The sequence below is a fragment of the Saccharomycopsis crataegensis genome (assembly GCF_037102585.1).
Source record: "Saccharomycopsis crataegensis DNA, jcf7180000000073, whole genome shotgun sequence".
NCBI lineage: Eukaryota > Fungi > Ascomycota > Saccharomycetes > Ascoideales > Saccharomycopsidaceae > Saccharomycopsis > Saccharomycopsis crataegensis.
Genome location: NW_027043820.1, coordinates 419,505 through 439,425, shown reverse-complemented (window position 1 = coordinate 439,425; position 19,921 = coordinate 419,505). Strand labels below are relative to the sequence as shown.

General features: G+C 38.8%; 1 protein-coding gene across 1 annotated transcript; it reads left to right on the top strand. All coding sequences in view use genetic code 12, as the record gives it.

Moving 5' to 3' along the window:
• Positions 1-17,717: 17,717 nt before the first annotated feature.
• On the top strand, positions 17,718-19,219 carry DASC09_009980 (uncharacterized protein; the record flags this gene model as incomplete). Its single annotated transcript, XM_064994601.1, has 2 exons — positions 17,718-19,158; positions 19,206-19,219. 2 exons carry the CDS (start codon positions 17,718-17,720, stop codon positions 19,217-19,219), a joined length of 1,455 nt encoding a protein of 484 aa, XP_064850673.1.
• Between the last annotated feature and the right edge of the window lie 702 nt (positions 19,220-19,921).

The window sequence follows — 19,921 nt, the reverse complement described above, 5'->3', positions numbered from 1 at the left end:
TTGGGGTAGAGATTGGGGTAGATTTTGGGGTAGAAGCTGGGGTAGAAGCTGGGGTAGAAGTTGGGTTGGACAAGGTTTGATTAGATTTTGGGATAGTTGGATGGGATCTAAACACATTCAACTTAATTTCTGGTTTGGCCGAGTCTTGTTTGGTTTCAGCTGGTTTATCCCTTTGAAGGATTTTCTTTGGTTTGACGGATGCCTTCTTTTTGGAGGCCTTTCTAACTTGATTAACCGGAGGAGGGGTGATTTGATGCTTTCTGTTGATAGCTGGTGTGGTAGTTTGGATATTTTCATAATCGTCATCTCTTTCTTTGGATATTAATCCCAATTGGTGGAATGGATTCTTCCATAAATTGCTCAGTTCATTTTGTGGTGGTTTTGACTGTCTGGATCTAGATGAACCATGAACCATGGTGAACTCGGTAGAAGGAACTTCAATCACTGGTGGTTGATTTTGCTTCTGTTTGGGGTTCTCATGACGATCATCTGTAACATTTTTCTTTGGCCGCTTAAAGTAACAGTCTTTAGCTACATGGCTAGGCTTTTTGCAAATCGCGCAAGATGCTTGCTTGCAATTGTATCTGGTGTGTTCTCTTGAACCACAATTGATACAGTGTAAGCATTTAGTAATAACTTTAGAAACAATGTTGTCTTGGTGAATAACCGGGATTTGTTTTCCTGGTTCCATTTCCAAGTAACCATAAATGTAACGATTTTTAAGCTCCTCGTTAGGTCTTTTAGTCATGTCACTTTTAATCACTGAGAATGATGTTGGTTCAATTTGGGCTAGGTCAAGCGCTTGCTTGATGGTAGCATCGACAAAATAGTCAGGGGTTGTTTCCAAGGCTGTTATCTCAATCAATTGGATTTCTTTATCATTCTTATTGATATTGATGCGTGGCTTGTAAGTGGATTGTTCAATGTCAACACTTAAATGGCTAGTGACAAAATCAATAAATGCATTACGTAACTTTTCATTCTTAGTTTGTAATTGACCTTTCAATATTGGGATAAGTGAGGATTTGAGACAAATAGTTTCATTTGAAATAAACAAGTAGTTTTGAGCTTCAATTAAAGCTTTCTTGATGAAGTTGATATCATCATTATCATTCAAACCAGTTTCAATGTTGGTTAATTTAACATCGATTAATTTTTGGAAGGCATCCTTTATTGTACTCAAATGATCATCAAGCTCATACTTCCGGTAGAGCTCAGGTGGGATAATAAATGACATCATGATTTTTTGTTTATCTTGATGGCTCATAATAAATTTAATGTAATCCTCCTCTGCAATATTAGATTGTTTCAATCTTGAGAATTCATTAATTAAATGGGAATTTGTATAAAATTTGAAAAACTTTTCAATGGTGTAGATTTTGACAAATTCTTGATATTTCTCTTCAACATTTTCCACTTTTTGTGTGTCAAATCCGAAAAGTGATCCCCTCATGCCCTTTTCCTTAATGGCATATTCAAGGACATCTTGGTGTTCGAACTTGATTGATTTGAGATATTTAGCCCATTTAAAAACTCTTTCGAATTTGGCTAAAACATTTTGAAAAGTGGAGGTGGTATTCATAATCAGGGTCCCCTGTTGGGATGCGCCTTTAGAGCCCGAGGCGATTTGGGCGTAGGATCTGCTGAAAGCAGCAACTGGGGCTGGGTTAGTTTTTTTTGGGGTTTTTTGGTTTTCAGAGTTTTTTTGGGTTTTGTTGTTTTCAATTTTTTTTGGTTTTCAGAGTTTTCAGTAACAAAATCAATAGAAACAGAAGGTTGTGAATCTCCTTGAGATTCAATGGTGGCTTGATTTGACATATGCATGTCGACGCTAGTGTCACCTGCACTATCAAGATTGCGATCGCAATCAACTGGAGAAACATTAATTTCCGGGGCTGGGCGGTGGGCAATATCAACATCAGAATCAGCATTAGAGGCCTCATTTATGGTATTAGATGGGGTTGCAAAGGTTTCAGCAGTACTTAAAAAAGTATTGTCATCTTCCTCAGTGATTTCTTCGTCTGAATGTGGTTTATTTCCGTGTTTGTTTACATTGTTTTGATCGGTTGCGTTGGGATTTGCATGATCTAAGTCAACGTTAATATCAGAAGAAACCAGGGTTTCTTGAGAAGGAGGATCATTTGTTGGATCAGTGGAGTAGTTAGAAGGCTTTGGAATTCTTTTGGTATTATTAATACTCATTTTTAGTCGGTTTTTTTTTTTTTTAATTTTTTTTTTTCCAATAATTTCGATTTTTGTAACCAGGACTCAACTCAACCATGATCCAATAATATAACACAACACCAGTGTGGGATGTGGTGGCTCAATGGTAGAGCTTTCGACTCCAGTTACTTAACTCTGTAAAGTAATCGAAGGGTTGCAGGTTCAATTCCTGTCCATGTCAATCTCATGATTATTCCTCTGCGTGGATGGTTTAGTGGTAAAATTCAACTTTGCCATAGTTGAGCCCCGGGTTCGATTCCCGGTCTACGCATTTTTCTTTTTTTTTAACATAAAAGTACTAGCTGTACAGCATTCAACTTTTTTTACACTATTCCTTCACTTTGATGTCCTAGTTGTTTCCACTTCAGCCGACAAGCATTTCAACCATCTCCAAACCATCCTCCATATTTTTCAAAACAAGCACCTCAATTTGGAGAATTTCCAATTCTTCAGCCCAGAGATAAGCTGATACAACAGCGCCACTAACCAACCTCCTCCTCCGTTGGGGCGGGTACGGAAGTTGACGCTGTGCTGCTACAATGCATGAGAAATTTTGGGAGAGGGTGTGGATTTTCCTCATGCGGTGTTCGGTTGTTTTGTGGTTGTGAGCTCGCATGAGCTACAGGATGGTTGTTGGCTTCGTGGTGAGTTGCAATTGGAGCTAACTCGGTGATAGCTTCGTTGGAGGTTGGAGTAGTTTCAGGATTCATGATTGGAATAGACGGATAACTAAATGTCGGTTTATAGATATTAATGTAATGGTAATAATAAGTGTTGTAGTTTTGTAACTCTAGTTACAAAAGACATCGATAACAATAATATTTATTCCCTTGTTATACTTGTTATACGGGGCATGGCCCATATTTATATTAATCTCAATGAGTTCTAGAATGTTCCATGGAATTCTAGAAGGTTCCATAAGTTCTAGAAGGTTCCATGGAATTCTAGAAGGTTCCATAAGTTCTAGAAGGTTCCATGAACAATGACTAACCACATAACTTTGGATGTTAGAGTTTTGTAACCCTAGTTACAGTAGTCATTACCAATAACAAATACTATCAAACTATCCTTGTTATTATTCTTATTCTTCTTGACTAACTAACTATTTAAATAACAAAATATAAACTCAAACTATGGGGAGAGGCCCCATATTTATAATAAGACCAATATGTATGATTTGTAATCATGTTGAAATGTAGCTCTAAGTACAGTGCAAGCTCCAATAGTTTGATTTTGTCTATCACTTAACTTAAGGGTACTTTATGTGATTTTGTGCACTATGGTGGAGCAATGTTTTTCCGACAAGAAAAACGCCGGACACCTATGTACAATAATTACCGCTTCTGGTGAAAGTGCGCTCTGGTGACACTTTTCCGAGATCCTACAATCAAGGGGTCTGTAGGTCATATACTAGGAACCAGATCATTAGATCTCTACTAATAAATATTATGGTCGTTGCTATCAAGATTATATTTACAGCCATTATTGGTTTAAGGTTGCTAGGTGTCGTGCTGTTTGTCCTTACTACTGTCCTTATATTTAACTTTATTATCTAAAGTGTTTGTCATTATACGTGAGTGCGTTTGTTTCGTCTTTATATATTAAAGTACTTTGTAGACCTGTAGAATTCTAACAAATCATACATCCATCTAGAACATTCTAGATGATTAATCATATGCACAATGACCAACTATTAGGCTGAGTCATAATCACATGCAGATTATATATCACTCAGCCATTTGTACAAAACCCAATATATGACTTTGGATTGTCAACTCAACATCGATCTCATCCGAAATCTATCTACTTTCTAGTAAACTAGCAAATAAATAAACTAATCACCAATTTTGTGATGTATACTTCATCTAATCCTTCCGCTTCAGCATCTAACAACGCTCATGCTCAGCAACCCGATAGTTCTGGTGCAGCCAGCATATCCCGACATGCAAAGCAAAAAATAAGGAAAATTTAAAAAAGCTCTGTTTTTTTTTTTTGCCTTGCTGGTGTGACAAAAAAAACACAAAGTGCACATGCATGTCAAAAAATTATCAAACTAAAAAATAGTGAAGGATGCGAGATTCGAACTCGCGCATCTTACGATAATCGATTGCTCTACTGCTTGAAAGCAGGAGAAGAACATGATAATTCTTGAGTCGATCGCCTTAGACCGCTCGGCCAACCCTCCTCTGCTTTTTGTTGTTACAATCAGTGTGCAAGGGCACACTAGATTCTGGAATCAAAAAACCAACATGTCAAGTCCTGATAGTTATAAGAAACAAAGTATTAATTACTCAACTGATCCTACAAATGATCCCCCAAAGTCCTTTACTAGAGATTCATCCCCCTCCGTGGCTGATAATGTCGATATGTCTTCTCAAGGCGACCATCAAGGTCGTGACAACAAGAACGCTGAAATTCATGAAAACAGCGTCGAAAAACCACCGGAAAATGACGAAGATGAATCTTTTGACGATGAAAGTTCCAATTATGGAAGCGATTATTCTTCAAATGATTCAAGGGATGAGGAAAACGCGGTAGAAAACCCAAATCTGCCCGCCGCAACCCAAATTTATTCTTCGATTGCTAATCAAATCGATCCTGCATTATTAGGTAATCAATCACCTAAGCACGCAACGGCCCCTCAACATGGAGAAGTTGAGGATGCGAACTTGGAACAAAAAAACACCAAAAAAAATGAAAAATCCTCCATAAACTCCGAAAAAAACGTAGAAAACTCCACTGAAAACCAATCTGAAAAAAACAAAAAACCCAAAAAACCCAAAACGCCTTTATTAGTTCCACCTCCGCCCGTTCCTTCGCCTCCGTTGTCGCTTCTACTCTTGCCCCAGAAGAAATGGAAAATTCTTCTACGACCACGGTCAACCCCTTTAATGGGAGGAAAGAAATCGACAGGGAAAATGACCCTCTTTTCCGAAAATTCGCTAACGCGTTTTACTGGCCTTTCCTCATCAAGGACCTCAAGTTCTACTACAGGGAAGTGTTGGAGCACTTCATTGAATGCTACAACAATAATGATCATATTTATCAATCTACACTGTATAAAATCCGTCCAGATGATCCAGACAGAATGATGGAATATCATAATACTTTGTTCATTGTTGAGTACTTTAGCCAACAATCTAGAACAAAGATTGACATGGAAATGAAACGTCTTGCAGGTCTTACCACCAATGAAAAATTACAGCTCTTCAGACAAATTTACAAATTGAACCAAGGTAATTTGCATTTCAAAATCCCAAAACCATTGATGCAAGGAAGCTCCGCAGAAATCCAATTGGCTCTCATTAAATTCGCTTTGATGGACCTAGCTAATCAACAACAACAGCTCCTTGAATCTGGGAACATCGAGGAAACTGAACGTCATCAAAGAACAAAATTGGAGTATGATTTAAGACATTCCCAGGAAGTCATTTATATCAACTCTGATGAAAATGAAATTGTCATTCCTGGAAGTTTTTTCCCTGATTTCCCTCTGCCAGACGACAAATTCAAAAAAAGAAAAATATCATTCATCAATCATATCAATGAGTTTTTACAAATAAGCACTGAAACCACAACTTATAAACCCAAAATTGTGATTGACGAATATGTTGAACGTCATTTTATTGAAATCGAAGTCCAAACTAGTAACAGAGATGCTTTAAACGACATATTGGAGTCCCACTTCCAACAACATAAGATCCCATACGATGCCTTTAATTTTGTTGATTTGCAAGCTTGCATAACATCTGACCCCTTCCAAAGAAATAGATTCTATGGTATGATAAACTTGGAAAAAGATACAGAACTACCAATTATCTCATCCAAGATTTTGAAAATCAAACTCTTGACCCATTGTTTCCACTGTACTAGCTGTGGTTCCAGGAAGCATACCAAGTTCTCTTGTCCTGAGCGGAACTGTATCATCTGTAAAAAACCAGGCCACATTGGACCAGAATGCCCAATTAAACGTCATTCTAAGAAAACCAAGATCACCCCACAAAAAGAATCCCTGAATCAAAATGTTGCACATGAAGCAAATAGCTCCTTCAAAGTTGTTACTGGAAAGAAGAGAACCATTTTGAACAGAGACTCAAAACTACAACCAAACAGAAAGGACCGTTCCCAAAGACAAGTTCCAGATAAGCAGGTTGGGCAAAACCCATTCAATGTCTTAGCTGGAGATACTTCGGAATTGGATATTACGGAACCCGGCGTGGAAGCTGAAGGGAACAACACCAACCAGCCATCTCAAAAGACTGAGAAACCCCAAAAATCATCCACAAATACATCCCCATCATTTACCAGTTCCAATCCTACCCAACCAAGACATTCATCCCCAAAACCATTATCCCCAGTCTCATCCCCTTCAACCACAAAATCCAACACCATCTATTCTCAACATGACACCTCCCCAATTCTCGTGCCAAAAACTCCAGCCAAGGAACCCTCCTCCACTCCTAACAAGAGTTCTCATAACCTGAGTTCTAAGACCCGGAGGACATCTCAAAATACAACTGTTCACCAGAGCAACCAAGACCTGGAACGGCTGACTAAGGGAAACCTGAAAGCCGACAAACATGATGGAGAACCGGTAAATTTACTGGCTTTCCTCGATGAACACTATTCAAGCAATGACGATGATGACTCAGATTATGAACCAGATGATCACCAGAGTGATCACATTGAAATTGACTCCCTGGATAATCCGAATGATGATGATGATAATGACGATGATGAGCTGATATCAGATATCAGCATAAATGAATCCAATTAATCATGACTACCCATAAGAAATCCTTCAATCTAATATCTCAAAATATTCAGAGATATCATTTCACCTCCCAACATCACCTCTCCAAATACAACAAACAGCACATCCTTTTCTTTCAAGAACTTCCGAAAGACTGTGAGGCTTTGATCCGAAACTTCCATCAACATTCCTTTCATGTAAATAATTCCCCTTACCCCCGAGCGGCTATACTATTGAGAAATATCCCCTCCATGGGCACGGTAATACTAAAAAATTTCATTTCCGATAAACTTGAGTCACATCTAACCGGATACCTTACTGATCTAGTAATATCTTGGAATGATGGCAAAACTCTATTATTATTGATAAACCTATACAACCCAACTGGACAACAAAAAGCCCAATTGACTATTCATTCCCAGTTGCACCAGCTACTCGGTGAGTTGTTGGGCCATTTGGCTATCAAATACCCAAACTCACACATCGAAATAGTGGTTGGAGGAGATTTCAACAATATCTTAGAAATTCCAAAATCAAAAAAAAATAAAAAAATTCTGAAACATCTAAAAAAACTAAACGATTTCATTGAATGCTTCAATCTCAAAGACGCTTTCTACCTCCTGCTGTCCAAAGGTCTCCCTTCCACTAACCGAGCCTCAAACGGTAAAAATCGTCGCTTAGATCGATTTTATATTTCTGAGGGTTTGTTGGAGAATACTGCTCTTAGCCAGACAAATACCCTTGGTACTATTTCCACACATGACGAAATTAGCATCAAATTTGCCCTCTCCTTTAATTTAGTGCAACTAGGACCAAAGCGTTTCAAATTGCACAACCAACTAATACCATTTATTGCTAACTCCAAGAAGTTATCACAATTGCCATCCATATCCCATTTGATTGCAGAGATCCGACTGTTAGCACCACTAACAAAAACGGCATTGAACTCTCTCCAACGCAGTGACCCATCTATTTTACCTGACCCTTATGAAAGATTGAACTCTGTTTTTAAACAGAACCCAAACACAAATCCAATTGATGCTTTTGTCATTGCTGGAGATAGGAAACTCACCGATATTCAAGATTTATTGGCCCATGCCACGTCCTATTACAAGGACATTTTTTCGGCTAAAGACTACCATGATCCGAATGCCATTCGCCAATACCTCCTAACGACGATCTCTTCCAGGAAACTAATGGCCCACGAAGCTATACAGTTAGATAACCCAATTATCGAACTGGAGATCAAGGACGCAATATGGCAGGCAAACTCAAAGAGTGAGCCTGGTCCTGATGGAATCCCTTATACATTCTATAAGGAAGCCTGGGAAAACATTAAGCATATCCTCCTCCAAGAATTCAACACTATCCTTTCCGCTGGGTCAATCCCTATTGACTATAGTCTGGTTTTGATTACATTAATCCTCAAACCCAGGAAAAATAAAGAGTTTTTACCCAATTATAGGCCAATCTCATTAATTAACACTAATATGCGCATCCTCGCTATAGTGTTAAACAACCGATTACTCAAATTCATCCCTCAGCTTGTGGGTTCCGAACAAACTGGTTTCGTCCCAGGACGTACGTCCTTCGAGCAAATTGCTGCTTTCAAAGAAGTCTTCCACTCAATGAGACCAGACTCCAACCTTTTTCAATTGCTGCGCACCTCCAAAATCCTTGTGGCTGACTTTCAAAAGGCTTTTGATAGTATCTCGCATGCATACCTAGACCACCTCTTCCAAATTCTAAACCTTGGTACAAATTTTCGCCGATTACTAATAAACATCTTGAAATCAGCAACTGCTTCCATAATGATCAACAACTTTCATGGTCCGCTATTTAAGTTAGCCTCGGGCACCTTACAGGGCAATCCAATAAGCCCCAGTATCTTTCTCTTGGCCATACAACCTTTATTAGAAAATATTCAAACAAAAAATCATGGCATAAAATTAGAAGTCCGGAATGAATTGACCATTTCCATGCAACCACTGGGTAAAGACTTTGCCATCCAGAATCCCATGAACCCCGATATCCTGATAAAGGTCACAGCATTTGCTGATGATGTCACCATATTTGTAAAAGATGACACTGAATTATTCACCACCCTCCAATACATCAAGGACTTTGAAAAATATTCAGGCAGTACCCTTAGCACCGATAAATCCAAGCTATACCATACAGCCGAATATCATCGCACCTTTGGACCCTTGACAAAACTACCCTATGAACAGGTCCCTGTCTTTACCTCCACTCCCTCAATAGTGTACTTGGGTATTCCACTAAACACACCACTACATCAAGATCAGGTATTGAAAAACATCAAATACAAATATTATCTCACACAAATGCACCATCTCAGCTTAGCGGAAAAGGTATTGGGGTACAATACTTACATTATCCCTAAACTCTTATATCGTGCAATGCATCAGCCCCTTTCTAACTCTACCACCACTAAGATTGAGGAATCATTTCAACACCTTTGTCGCAGGATTGGCAGCCTATCCCTTTCCACCCTCAAAACTTCCACCCAGATGGGAGGATATGGAATGCTCGATCTCAAAAACCACTTCCTATATCGGTACGCACACGTCATATACCAACTACTAACATCCCTGGAAAAATATTTATATCACCAAATCTTGAGATATAAAATCCAATACGCCATTAACACCCAAATCCAAGTGGAATCTCTACTTGATCAATACCAAAAATCTCAACTCCATCCAGAATCTCACTTTCAAAGAATTGGAAGTATGATTGACAGAAACTCCATCCAAACACATATATGGTACTTTCCGTTACTTGGCTACCAACTCTCATATCCTGGCAGCTCCACCAAGAAAATTACCCTTTCTGACATTGTCAAAAGCAACATTTTCTCACTAGAAGAGAAAAAATACCTCAAATCATGGTCGATTTTATTTGATCTAGAGAACCAGGGAAAAACAAGGTATCACAGATGCAGAAGATTGAAGATTGAAGATATCCAGGACAATTTAGCAAAACCAGTACCAGAGAAATACAAGGCCCACCATCAAAAAATGTTCACTTTTGATTTTAAGAACGGCAGCAAACAGGAACAACTCAAACGAGACGTCTCCAAAGCATCAACAACATTGACCAAAATCACATACCCCCTGGAGCCACAACAAAGAAAATTTTGGAAACAGATTAACCAGATCAAAAGGTGGGTACCGGGTTCAATGGAGAACCTCCACCTCATGATGTTGGGGCTCACATTGTTCAAATCAACAAATTCCCGTTGCCATGTTTGTAATTTTCCTCCAGAAAATTGGAACACCAACCCCAGGGATCCTGACCATATCAAGGAAGCCTACATCACCCATTACTACATAAATTGCACAGTATCAAGAAACTTATGGAAAATATTAAAAATGGGAATATCTCAAACATGGGATAACATCATATTGCATCAACATCAGAAACAAACTATGATAAAATTGGATCGCTTCGCTTATTACATTGAAATATATAATAGGGTACGAAGGTCAAATAATGCAGATTGGACAAATCAATCAATGAAAACATTATTATATCTTATTACAGCGGTCTACTAAAAAATTAAAATAACCATAAAACAAAATAAAAATAAAAATAAAAATAATATTAAAAATAAAAATAAAAATAGTCAATATCTTAAAGGGGGTTTTTAGTGAGTAGAAATCTCACACTGTTGAATATTAATTTAAAAAAATTGAAATTCTTCGTCTTTTGAAGATTTTCCTCCTCAAAACCAAGAACAAGTTTATATAATTATATACTTATGAGATTTAATATAAATCGAAATTATTGGAAAAAAAAAAAAAATAAAACATGTGGCTTGTCTTGTGGGGATATTAAACTGGAAAGCAAGTCACCGAAAATTGTTATATTAGAGAAGGAGGATCTTTCAGGTATGAAACCAACTTGATTTGGGCCGATGTTCACCACAGCGGAAAAATGTGCTTTTGTGGCTTGGTATAAATTATTGTCCAAACCAATATCTCAACAACAAACATTGAACCCAATGAATATCAAACACTCAGACCTTGCCAAGTCCATTCAAGACGGTATACCAACTATCTATCAAATGGAGATCCCAAAACTGGTCATGGAGTTTGTTGTAGTTTTGTAACTCTAGTTACAAAAGACATTGATAACAATAATATTCAATAATATTTATTCCCTTGTTATACTTGTTTTACTTGTTAACTATCTAAATTATATAAAGGACAAACTCAGACTATGGGGGGCATGGCCCATATTTATATTAATCTCAATGGGTTCTAGAAGGTTCCATAAGCTCTAGAATGTTCCATGGAATTCTAGAAGGTTCCATGAGTTCTAGAATGTTCCATGGAATTCTAGAAGGTTCCATGAGTTCTAGAATGTTCCATGGAATTCCAGAAGGTTCCATAAGTTCTAGAAGGTTCCATAAGTTCTAGAAGGTTCCATGAACAATGACTAACCACATAACTTTGGATTGCCAACTCAACACCCTCTCTCAATTCAAAGTCTCCATACCACAGAGCCTTCTCAACTCCAAGAATTGAGGGGCAGCAAGACCTTTTGTAAACATATCAGCAATCATAACACCAGTGCTCAAGTACTCCAAATTGATAGAGCCAGATCCAATGTGGTCCCTGATAAAGTGAGTCCTGATGTCAATGTGTTTGGTGCGATGATGGAAAGCTGGATGCTTTGCCATCTCAATACACCCTTGGTTATCATCAAACATCCTCACTGGACCAGTATTGATCCCAAATTCCTTGAACACTTGCATTAGCCATAATGCTTCCTTGACTCCTTCACTTAGTGACATGTATTCAGCCTCTGCCGTAGAAAGAGCAACAGTAGCTTGCTTCTTAGATCTCCATGTGATTGCACCATTGGCATATTTGAACACAAACCCAGTAGTAGACTTTCTGTCTGACTTATCTCCAGCCCAGTCAGCATCACAGTATCCAAGAAGCTCACCGTTATCATTATTGCCAGCCTCATATCTTATTCCCAAATCTTTGGTTCCTTTCAAGTATCTTAAAACTCTCTTTGCTGCCTTATAATGCACCTCCTTTGGTTCCTTGAGGTATCTGGATAGAACACCGACGATATAGCTGATATCGCTTCTCACAGTATTAGCAGCAAACAATAATTTTCCAACCAAAGATCTGTAAGCTGTGGCATCACAATCCTCAGCACTGTTGTCCACCAAGGTGAGCTCCTGACCAGCAATAGTAGGCGTCTTATCTGGGTTGCAATTCTCCATTCCAAATTCCTTTAACATAGAGCCAATATAGTCTTTCAAGCTCATGTTAATACCTCCATTATCTTGCGAGATATTGATACCCAAAAATTTCCTGACTATTCCCAAGTCCTTCATCTTGAAGACATTCATCAATTCACTTTTCACTTTCCTGATGGCAAAATCTGAGGTACCAGTTATCAATAAATCATCAACGTAAAGCGCAACCATCACAAAAGACTTTTCGGATTTCCTTGAATATAGACAATATTCAGCACCGTTTCTGACAAAACCAAGCGACGACAAAACACTGTGGATTCTTTCATTCCACACCAAGGGAGCCTGTTTCAAACCATACAAGCTTTTCTTCAATCTCAAGACACTGGTTTCCCTTCCTTTAACCACATACCCTTCTGGTTGAGTCATGTATAATTCTTCCTGAAGAGATCCGTTGAGGAATGCAGTTTTCACATCCATCTGATGAACTGCCATTCCATTCTTAGCTGCAATACTCAACATCAACCTGATAGATTCATAACGCACCACAGGTGAGAATGTCTCATTGTAGTCAATACCCTTCACCTGTGTGAATCCTCGAGCAACAAGTCTTCCCTTGAAGACTCCGTTATCTTTCTTTGCAAAGACCCAACGACATGTAATTGGCTTTCTTCCTTTCGGCAACTCGACCAATTCATAAGTGGAATTCTCCTTGTGAGCCGCAATTTCTTCGTCACAAGCGCGCTTCCATTCTGCACTTTCGTTGCTCTTCATGGCTTCCTTATAATTTCCAGGAACATCACTTCCACCAGCCAAAGCAGCAGCTTCACCAGCCATAAAACAAGAGGCAACATAATTCACAGGTTTGTACTCTAACAACTTGCCTTCGGCAACATCATTCAGTTCTGATTCCTCATCACAATCACTTGGCTGTTCAACATGTGGCTCAATTTCCGAAACCACCAAGTTGTCATTGCTACTACCATTAGGAACAAAAGAAGTAAGCTCTTTTGAGCTACTGTCGTTTCTGTATTTCTTCCTTTGTGGTTTCTCAATAGCAATTTCCCTCTCTGAATCTGAACTGAATGTATCAGATTCTTGTTCAACTTCTGCCAAGATCCCAAATGGATTTCTTTTAATCAAACCTGTACTTTTCTTGGGTCTAGAACCCGATGATCTTTTCCTTTTTGTAGCAGTAACCAACTTGAACTCTTCTGAAACCATCCTTGATGGGATTAACTCTCCAGTGGCATCCTCATCATCGTCTATGATTCTCATTTCCACGTCTTTGCCTGAGGAAACAGTGGACTCTCTTTCTGAATCATCCAAATCGGAAACCATTCGTTCATCATCAACCGAGATCTCACTTGCAACATCCTCTAAGTCTGGATCACTTATAACAGGGCCTGGTGCAACGCCACCAGCAAAACCCATACCACCAGAGCTGCTTACCTTAGCAATCTCGGTATCCACATCAGTGACTCGCTTCACATCCTGATAGTAATATCTTGACTCATCAAATCTGACCTGAGTCGCCACAATAATCTTGTTGGCAGCAGGATCAAAAATTCTGTACGCACAGTGATCTCTATCATACCCGAGCATCACTCCAACCTTGGCGGTAGCATCAAATTTCCCATTTCTCAAACTGTTTGGTATAACCACATATGCAAGGGAACCAAAGCAGCGAAGATGGTCAAGGCCCGGCTTGTATCCATACCAACGACCATATGGTGTGTGGAAATTAATAACGCGGGATGGCGTCCTGTTAATCAAATAAACAGCCGTGCGGACACCTTCAGACCAAAACTGAACCGGCATAGAAGCCCCAATAATTAAAGACCTAGTTTTGTCTTGAATTGTCCGATGCATTCTTTCAGCAACACCATTTTGATAACTATGGTGTGGCACAGTCAACTCATGGGCAATACCTTTGCTTCTCATGAAATCATGCAACTTTCCTGTAACAAATTCACCACCATTATCAGTGCGGATAGTTCCCACGGTAAACTCTTTTCCCTGAGACTTGAACATTGTTTCGGTGTATGTAATAAACTCAATAATCCTGTCAGCACACTCTGACTTGTTTTTCAAACACTTAACCTCCACAAACTTGGAATACCCGTCGACAATAGTGAGAAAATATTTGCTCGAATCAATAGACCCATAATTGATTGGGCCACACACGTCCATATGCAACAATTGTAAAGGCTGTTGTGGTTTAGCACCCTTGCCGCTCTTTGGTCTTCTGGTAACCCCTTTACTTGTCAAGCAGCTTTCACATAACTGCACAGAATCTTCACTGTAAAGTTTACCTTTCACCAAATGAAACATCAGATTGAACTTGTTCATAATATTCATACTGGGATGGCCTAATCTCTGGTGCCACAACCCGCTCTTATCAACACTGTTAAATGCCACACCATCGACACTGGTGTGCAAAGCATAAAGATCACTCATAACTGGATCTTTAACAGCAACCACTTTCTTTTCAGGGTACATTTTCACCTTGTTTCCTTCAAATAATAATCTTGCACCATTCAGAGTAGCCTTGGAAACAGAAATCAAATTGGCCTTTGACCCTGGAACATAATAAGCATCCTTGATTTCGATACTGGTGTTATCACGTAACTTAAACACCGCAGACCCGATACCTTGAACCTCGAGAGAACTACCATCAATACCTGAGATCTCACCAGAAAAAGGACCAATGGTTTTAAACATCTTTCTGTCATTCAAAATATGTTGCGAGGCACCAGAGTCAAAGTACACTCTGGAGGCACTACCATGCATTCCCATAAATGCATACCAAGATGGTGATGGATTCTTCAGATCACCACCCATTCTCTCCTTTCTAGGAGCCTTGCAATCCTTCTTGAAATGACCGGGTTTTCCACAATTGAAGCACTTGTACTGTTTCTTAAAAGCAAACACAGGTTCCAAACCCTCAACACTGGTGGAACCAACCGATTTATCTCCAATGATTTCTCTTGTCAAATCTTGGACAAGCCCAATATCAACATTTCCAATAGTCCTGCCATTTCTAGACTCATACGCAGTCATGACTTCCCTGGAAAGAGTTGCATTAAACCCGGCTTTCTGACCCAAGCTCAAAAACAACGCACACAACACAGTGTTTCCGTCTAATTTGCCAACAGTATTCTTGAAGTGATTGAAGGCATCAATGAAATTCTCAACGTTTCCGTTGCTAGATTTCAACCACTTAGCGTCAATTAAATCTGAGATAATACCAACAGCATTTGTGACAGTCAATGTACCATAAGCATCCTTGAGAAACATAAACAAGTTTCTACCAGTACCATCAAATTCGGAAGCCTTAGTCAAAGCAGCGCCTGAGATGCTGTTGAAAATGGCTGTTGAAATAATCTCATCCATAGTAGCAATCAATTGGGCAACTTCATTAGCAGTTTCCAGCCCGTCAGTTCCGGTTTCCCCATTGATCAAGTAAGCATGTAAACCAAGACCTTTCATCTTCATCTTAACACTGATCAAAGTAAACCAATCATAAAAGTTCCCGGAACCCTTCAACTTCTCATCAGCAGCGAACGAAGTAAGAGCATTTGAACTCATAACCTGTTGTAGTTTTGTAACTCTAGTTACAAAAGACATTGATAACAATAATATTCAATAATATTTATTCCCTTGTTATACTTGTTTTACTTGTTAACTATCTAAATTATATAAAGGACAAACTCAGACTATGGGGGGCATGGCCCATATTTATATTAATCTCAATGGGTTCTAGAAGGTTCCATAAGCTCTAGAATGTTCCATGGAATTCTAGAAGGTTCCATGAGTTCTAGAATGTTCCATGGAATTCTAGAAGGTTCCATGAGTTCTAGAATGTTCCATGGAATTCCAGAAGGTTCCATAAGTTCTAGAAGGTTCCATAAGTTCTAGAAGGTTCCATGAACAATGACTAACCACATAACTTTGGATTGCCAACTCAACAGAGTTTGAACACAAACAGGGAAGCAAGAAAAAAAGAGCCAGAATTGATAAACATAAATTATCCACCACTTTAACCAATATCCAAGAAGTCACCCAAACGAAACAAAACTCTTTCTGGAAGAGACTCCACAAATACCAACATAATAGCCCTGGTTACTTTGAAAACATACACATATTCCACTTAGGTGCTGAACAATTTTTTTACCAACATAGAAAATGTCACTATTGCGGGCTCGAAACCGTCTCTCAAGACCAACAACATGAATCACCAGAACTCCAAGTCAAGATCAAAATGACCCATTTCCTAATTCAATGCCCATTATCAACCGAGTTATGGTCAAGATTGAAAATCCCAATTCCATTAGCATGGAATAACTTAATCGCTCCCAATCATTCAGAATCAACAATCAAAAAGATCGACCGCTATCTATGCTATCAACGCAAACTCTCACGCCTAAGATATCATAACCAAATTGATTGGAACACATCAATTAACAACTTGATTTATATCATTACTACTGGGAGCTGAATAGTCGATCAAAACAAAAAAGAAAAAAAAAAAAAATAACAAAAACAATAACAAAAAAAAACATTTTATTTAAATACTAATAATTATCACTAAAGGGTTTTTCACCATATGATATGGTTTTCCCTAACATATATAATGAGCATTAGCTTATAAGATTTTACATAGATATATATAATTATATATTTATTAATAAATTGAACTTTGAAGGAAAAAAAAAAGTAAAATCCCTCTCTAAAAAAAAAAATTTTGTCTTTAAAAAAAAAAAAGTAAAAAAAAATAAAAAAAAAAAAAAGGACGATTTTATCATGAGAACCACTAGAAATAGTAATAAAGCTACTCCAAACTACTCCACCGACCCTTCTAATGATCCCCCAATCATTGAAACCCCGGTTTCTTTGGGCTCTTCATTGGATGTTGGCGCAACATCTGAAACCCCGATCCCGATAGCAAACATAAACAAACAAGCTAAAGATCAAGATTCCGATGAAGAAATTACTGATGCAGCCGACAATACTATTAATAGTACTGTTGAAACCTTTTTAACTGCTTCAGAAGATCCTAAAGCGGACCAAAACATGGATTCCAACGCCATTTCTACCCCAACTACCTCTCCAGCAATTAACGTTTCTTCAGTTGATTGCGATCGCAATTCTCATGCAGCATGTGACACTGACATTGACATGCATAATCCTGTTATTCCAACCCAAGCCGTTATTTCTACTGATTTTATTAATGAAAACTCCGAAAACCAAAAAAAAATCGAAAATTCTCAAAACCCAAAAAAAAATTCTGTTTCTGTTCCTTCTGTTTCTGTTCCTGCTGTTCCTGTTCCCTCTGTCTCATCTTCTACTGTCGCCTCTCCAACTACGGCCTCCAATCCGGTGGCTCCAGCTGTCAATGTGACAAGACCAATCCAAACCTATGCTCAAGCCACCGCTGGAGACAAGCGCACACCTCGAGCCACTACAAACACCAATGATCCATCCTTCCAAAACGTGTTGATGAAATTTGAAAGAACTTTCAAATGGGCAAGTCACATCAAAATCCTTGACTTTAAGCACCGCGACGTATTGGAATATGCCATAAGCGAGAAACGCAAATCAGGAAAATTGTTCTCCACCTCCAATCCTGCTATTATTAAATCCAAAGAAAAACGCGAGGAACTCGTCAAGATCATGGAAATTGAAGATTTCTTCCAAAACTACACCAGTTTTAATATGACAAACGAATTCAACAGATTCAGAAACTCTAGAATCAGCTTGGAGAACTACTTGGAATTTATCATGAGCCAACAGCATCTTAAGGATATCTTAATCTACTTTAAGATCCCAAAAGATATCTTTACAGAGTTTCCTCTTGAAAAACACTTGGAATCCATCAAAAACGGACTCACTAAGTTATCCAAAGAACTTGATACTATTACACAGTCATCCAACGAACCAGATAAGGATTTGATCATAATCAGGGAAAACTTAAAAGGGGCCCTCAACCACTTGGTTATTTTTAATAAGAAGATCTGCCTTAACTCAAACTTCATCCCAAACCCTCAGGATACAGGCTCTGATATCTTCAAGAAGGACAGAAATCTTTTAATTGAATATCTTAACATCCACCTTAAAGTTACAGTTGGAAATTATACCTACACGCCAGGGTCTTTGTTAAACACAATGAATAAGGAATCCCATTTAATTGAGATTGAAATGAATTCCGAGTTTACTGAATTTAACCGGGAAAAACTTCTTGACCATGTCTTCAATGAATCCGGAATTGATCCATCATCCTTCTTTCCAATCAACACCGTTCACTTTACGGAAGAAGCTAGCAAAGCTGCCAGTATTGTCACTTATGGTTATATTGAAATTGACTCAGGAAAATCCCTTCCACTCTTCAATGACAAAAATTTCCGCTCCAGAGTCATCACGAAATGCGTCCACTGCACTGCATGTGGTTCCCGTGAACACACTCGTTTTGACTGCAAGACGTCATCTTGTGCCATTTGCAAGAAATTATCCCATAGGGCAAAAGATTGTTATTTCAAAAAGCAACAAAGAGCACCTATTGTGAATCCGGAAGTTCCAGAAAAACACTCTCCGAAACAAAATTCTGGAAAAGCAGTCAAACCAAACCACAAATTAAACTATGGTTTTCAGACTGTCGAAAAAAGAAAAATAAAACTGAATAAACCGGCTACTCCAGAATATTCTAAACCACATTCAAACCCTTTCGACTTATTGGCAAATGAAGAAGAAAATGTTGATGATTCAATTATTGATGAGGACGATACTTTGGAAAAGAACTACCCATCCAATGAGGAAGATGCTTTAGAGGAAGGCCTCTCTACTGATGCAGACCAATCCATGGATGAACTCGAAACCTCTACAACCCAACACACTGCTACTCTCAGACATCAAACCAAACCAATAGAATTATTGTCCAAGAAAGGTAAATCTAAGAAGCACGCCAAGTTCGCGGCCATTAGCGCCATCAAGCTGGCCCATATTAGCAAGGTCTCCAAAAAGATCCTCGCCTCACCTTCATCCCACCCTCAGGTCCGTGTTTCTCGCAGACATCAAGAAGTAAACTCACAACATCATACTACTTCTTCTGCTGCCAACATTCCTCCTTCACCTACCCCTGCCCGTGATACTGTCACTTCCTCGGCTCTGGCCACTTCTTCTATCCCTGCTTCTGCCCCTGCTTCTGCCCCTGCTTCTGCCACTTCTTCTATCCCTGCTTCTGCCCCTGATTCTGTCCCTGCTTCTGTCCCTACCTCTGTTCCTACCCCTATTACTACCTCACCTCATTCAGCTTCCCCCTTCTCAAAACATCCAACTATCCTGGAAAACTTAGACAAAATGCCCACGCCACTGGAATCATTTACTCCCCGGCCAATGAAGCTTCTGTCAAAAGAACAATCTTCCCCCCTGGAGGATAACAACAACGAAATAAATTCACCTCAATCAGATGGCTCAAATGTCACAAAAAACGCCTCTCATACACAAAATGAGTAAACTATCGATCATTAGTCAAAACATCCAAAGATTGAGATTGGATGACTCCAAAATTCTCCATCTATCAAACCAATATAACATTTCAATGTTTCAAGAACTTAATCTTGGCGAGGACTTCCTCTTCCAACACCAAAACAAAAAAATTTATAAAAATACTCCATCATCCCGCACAGCTATTATAATTGAGGACCACA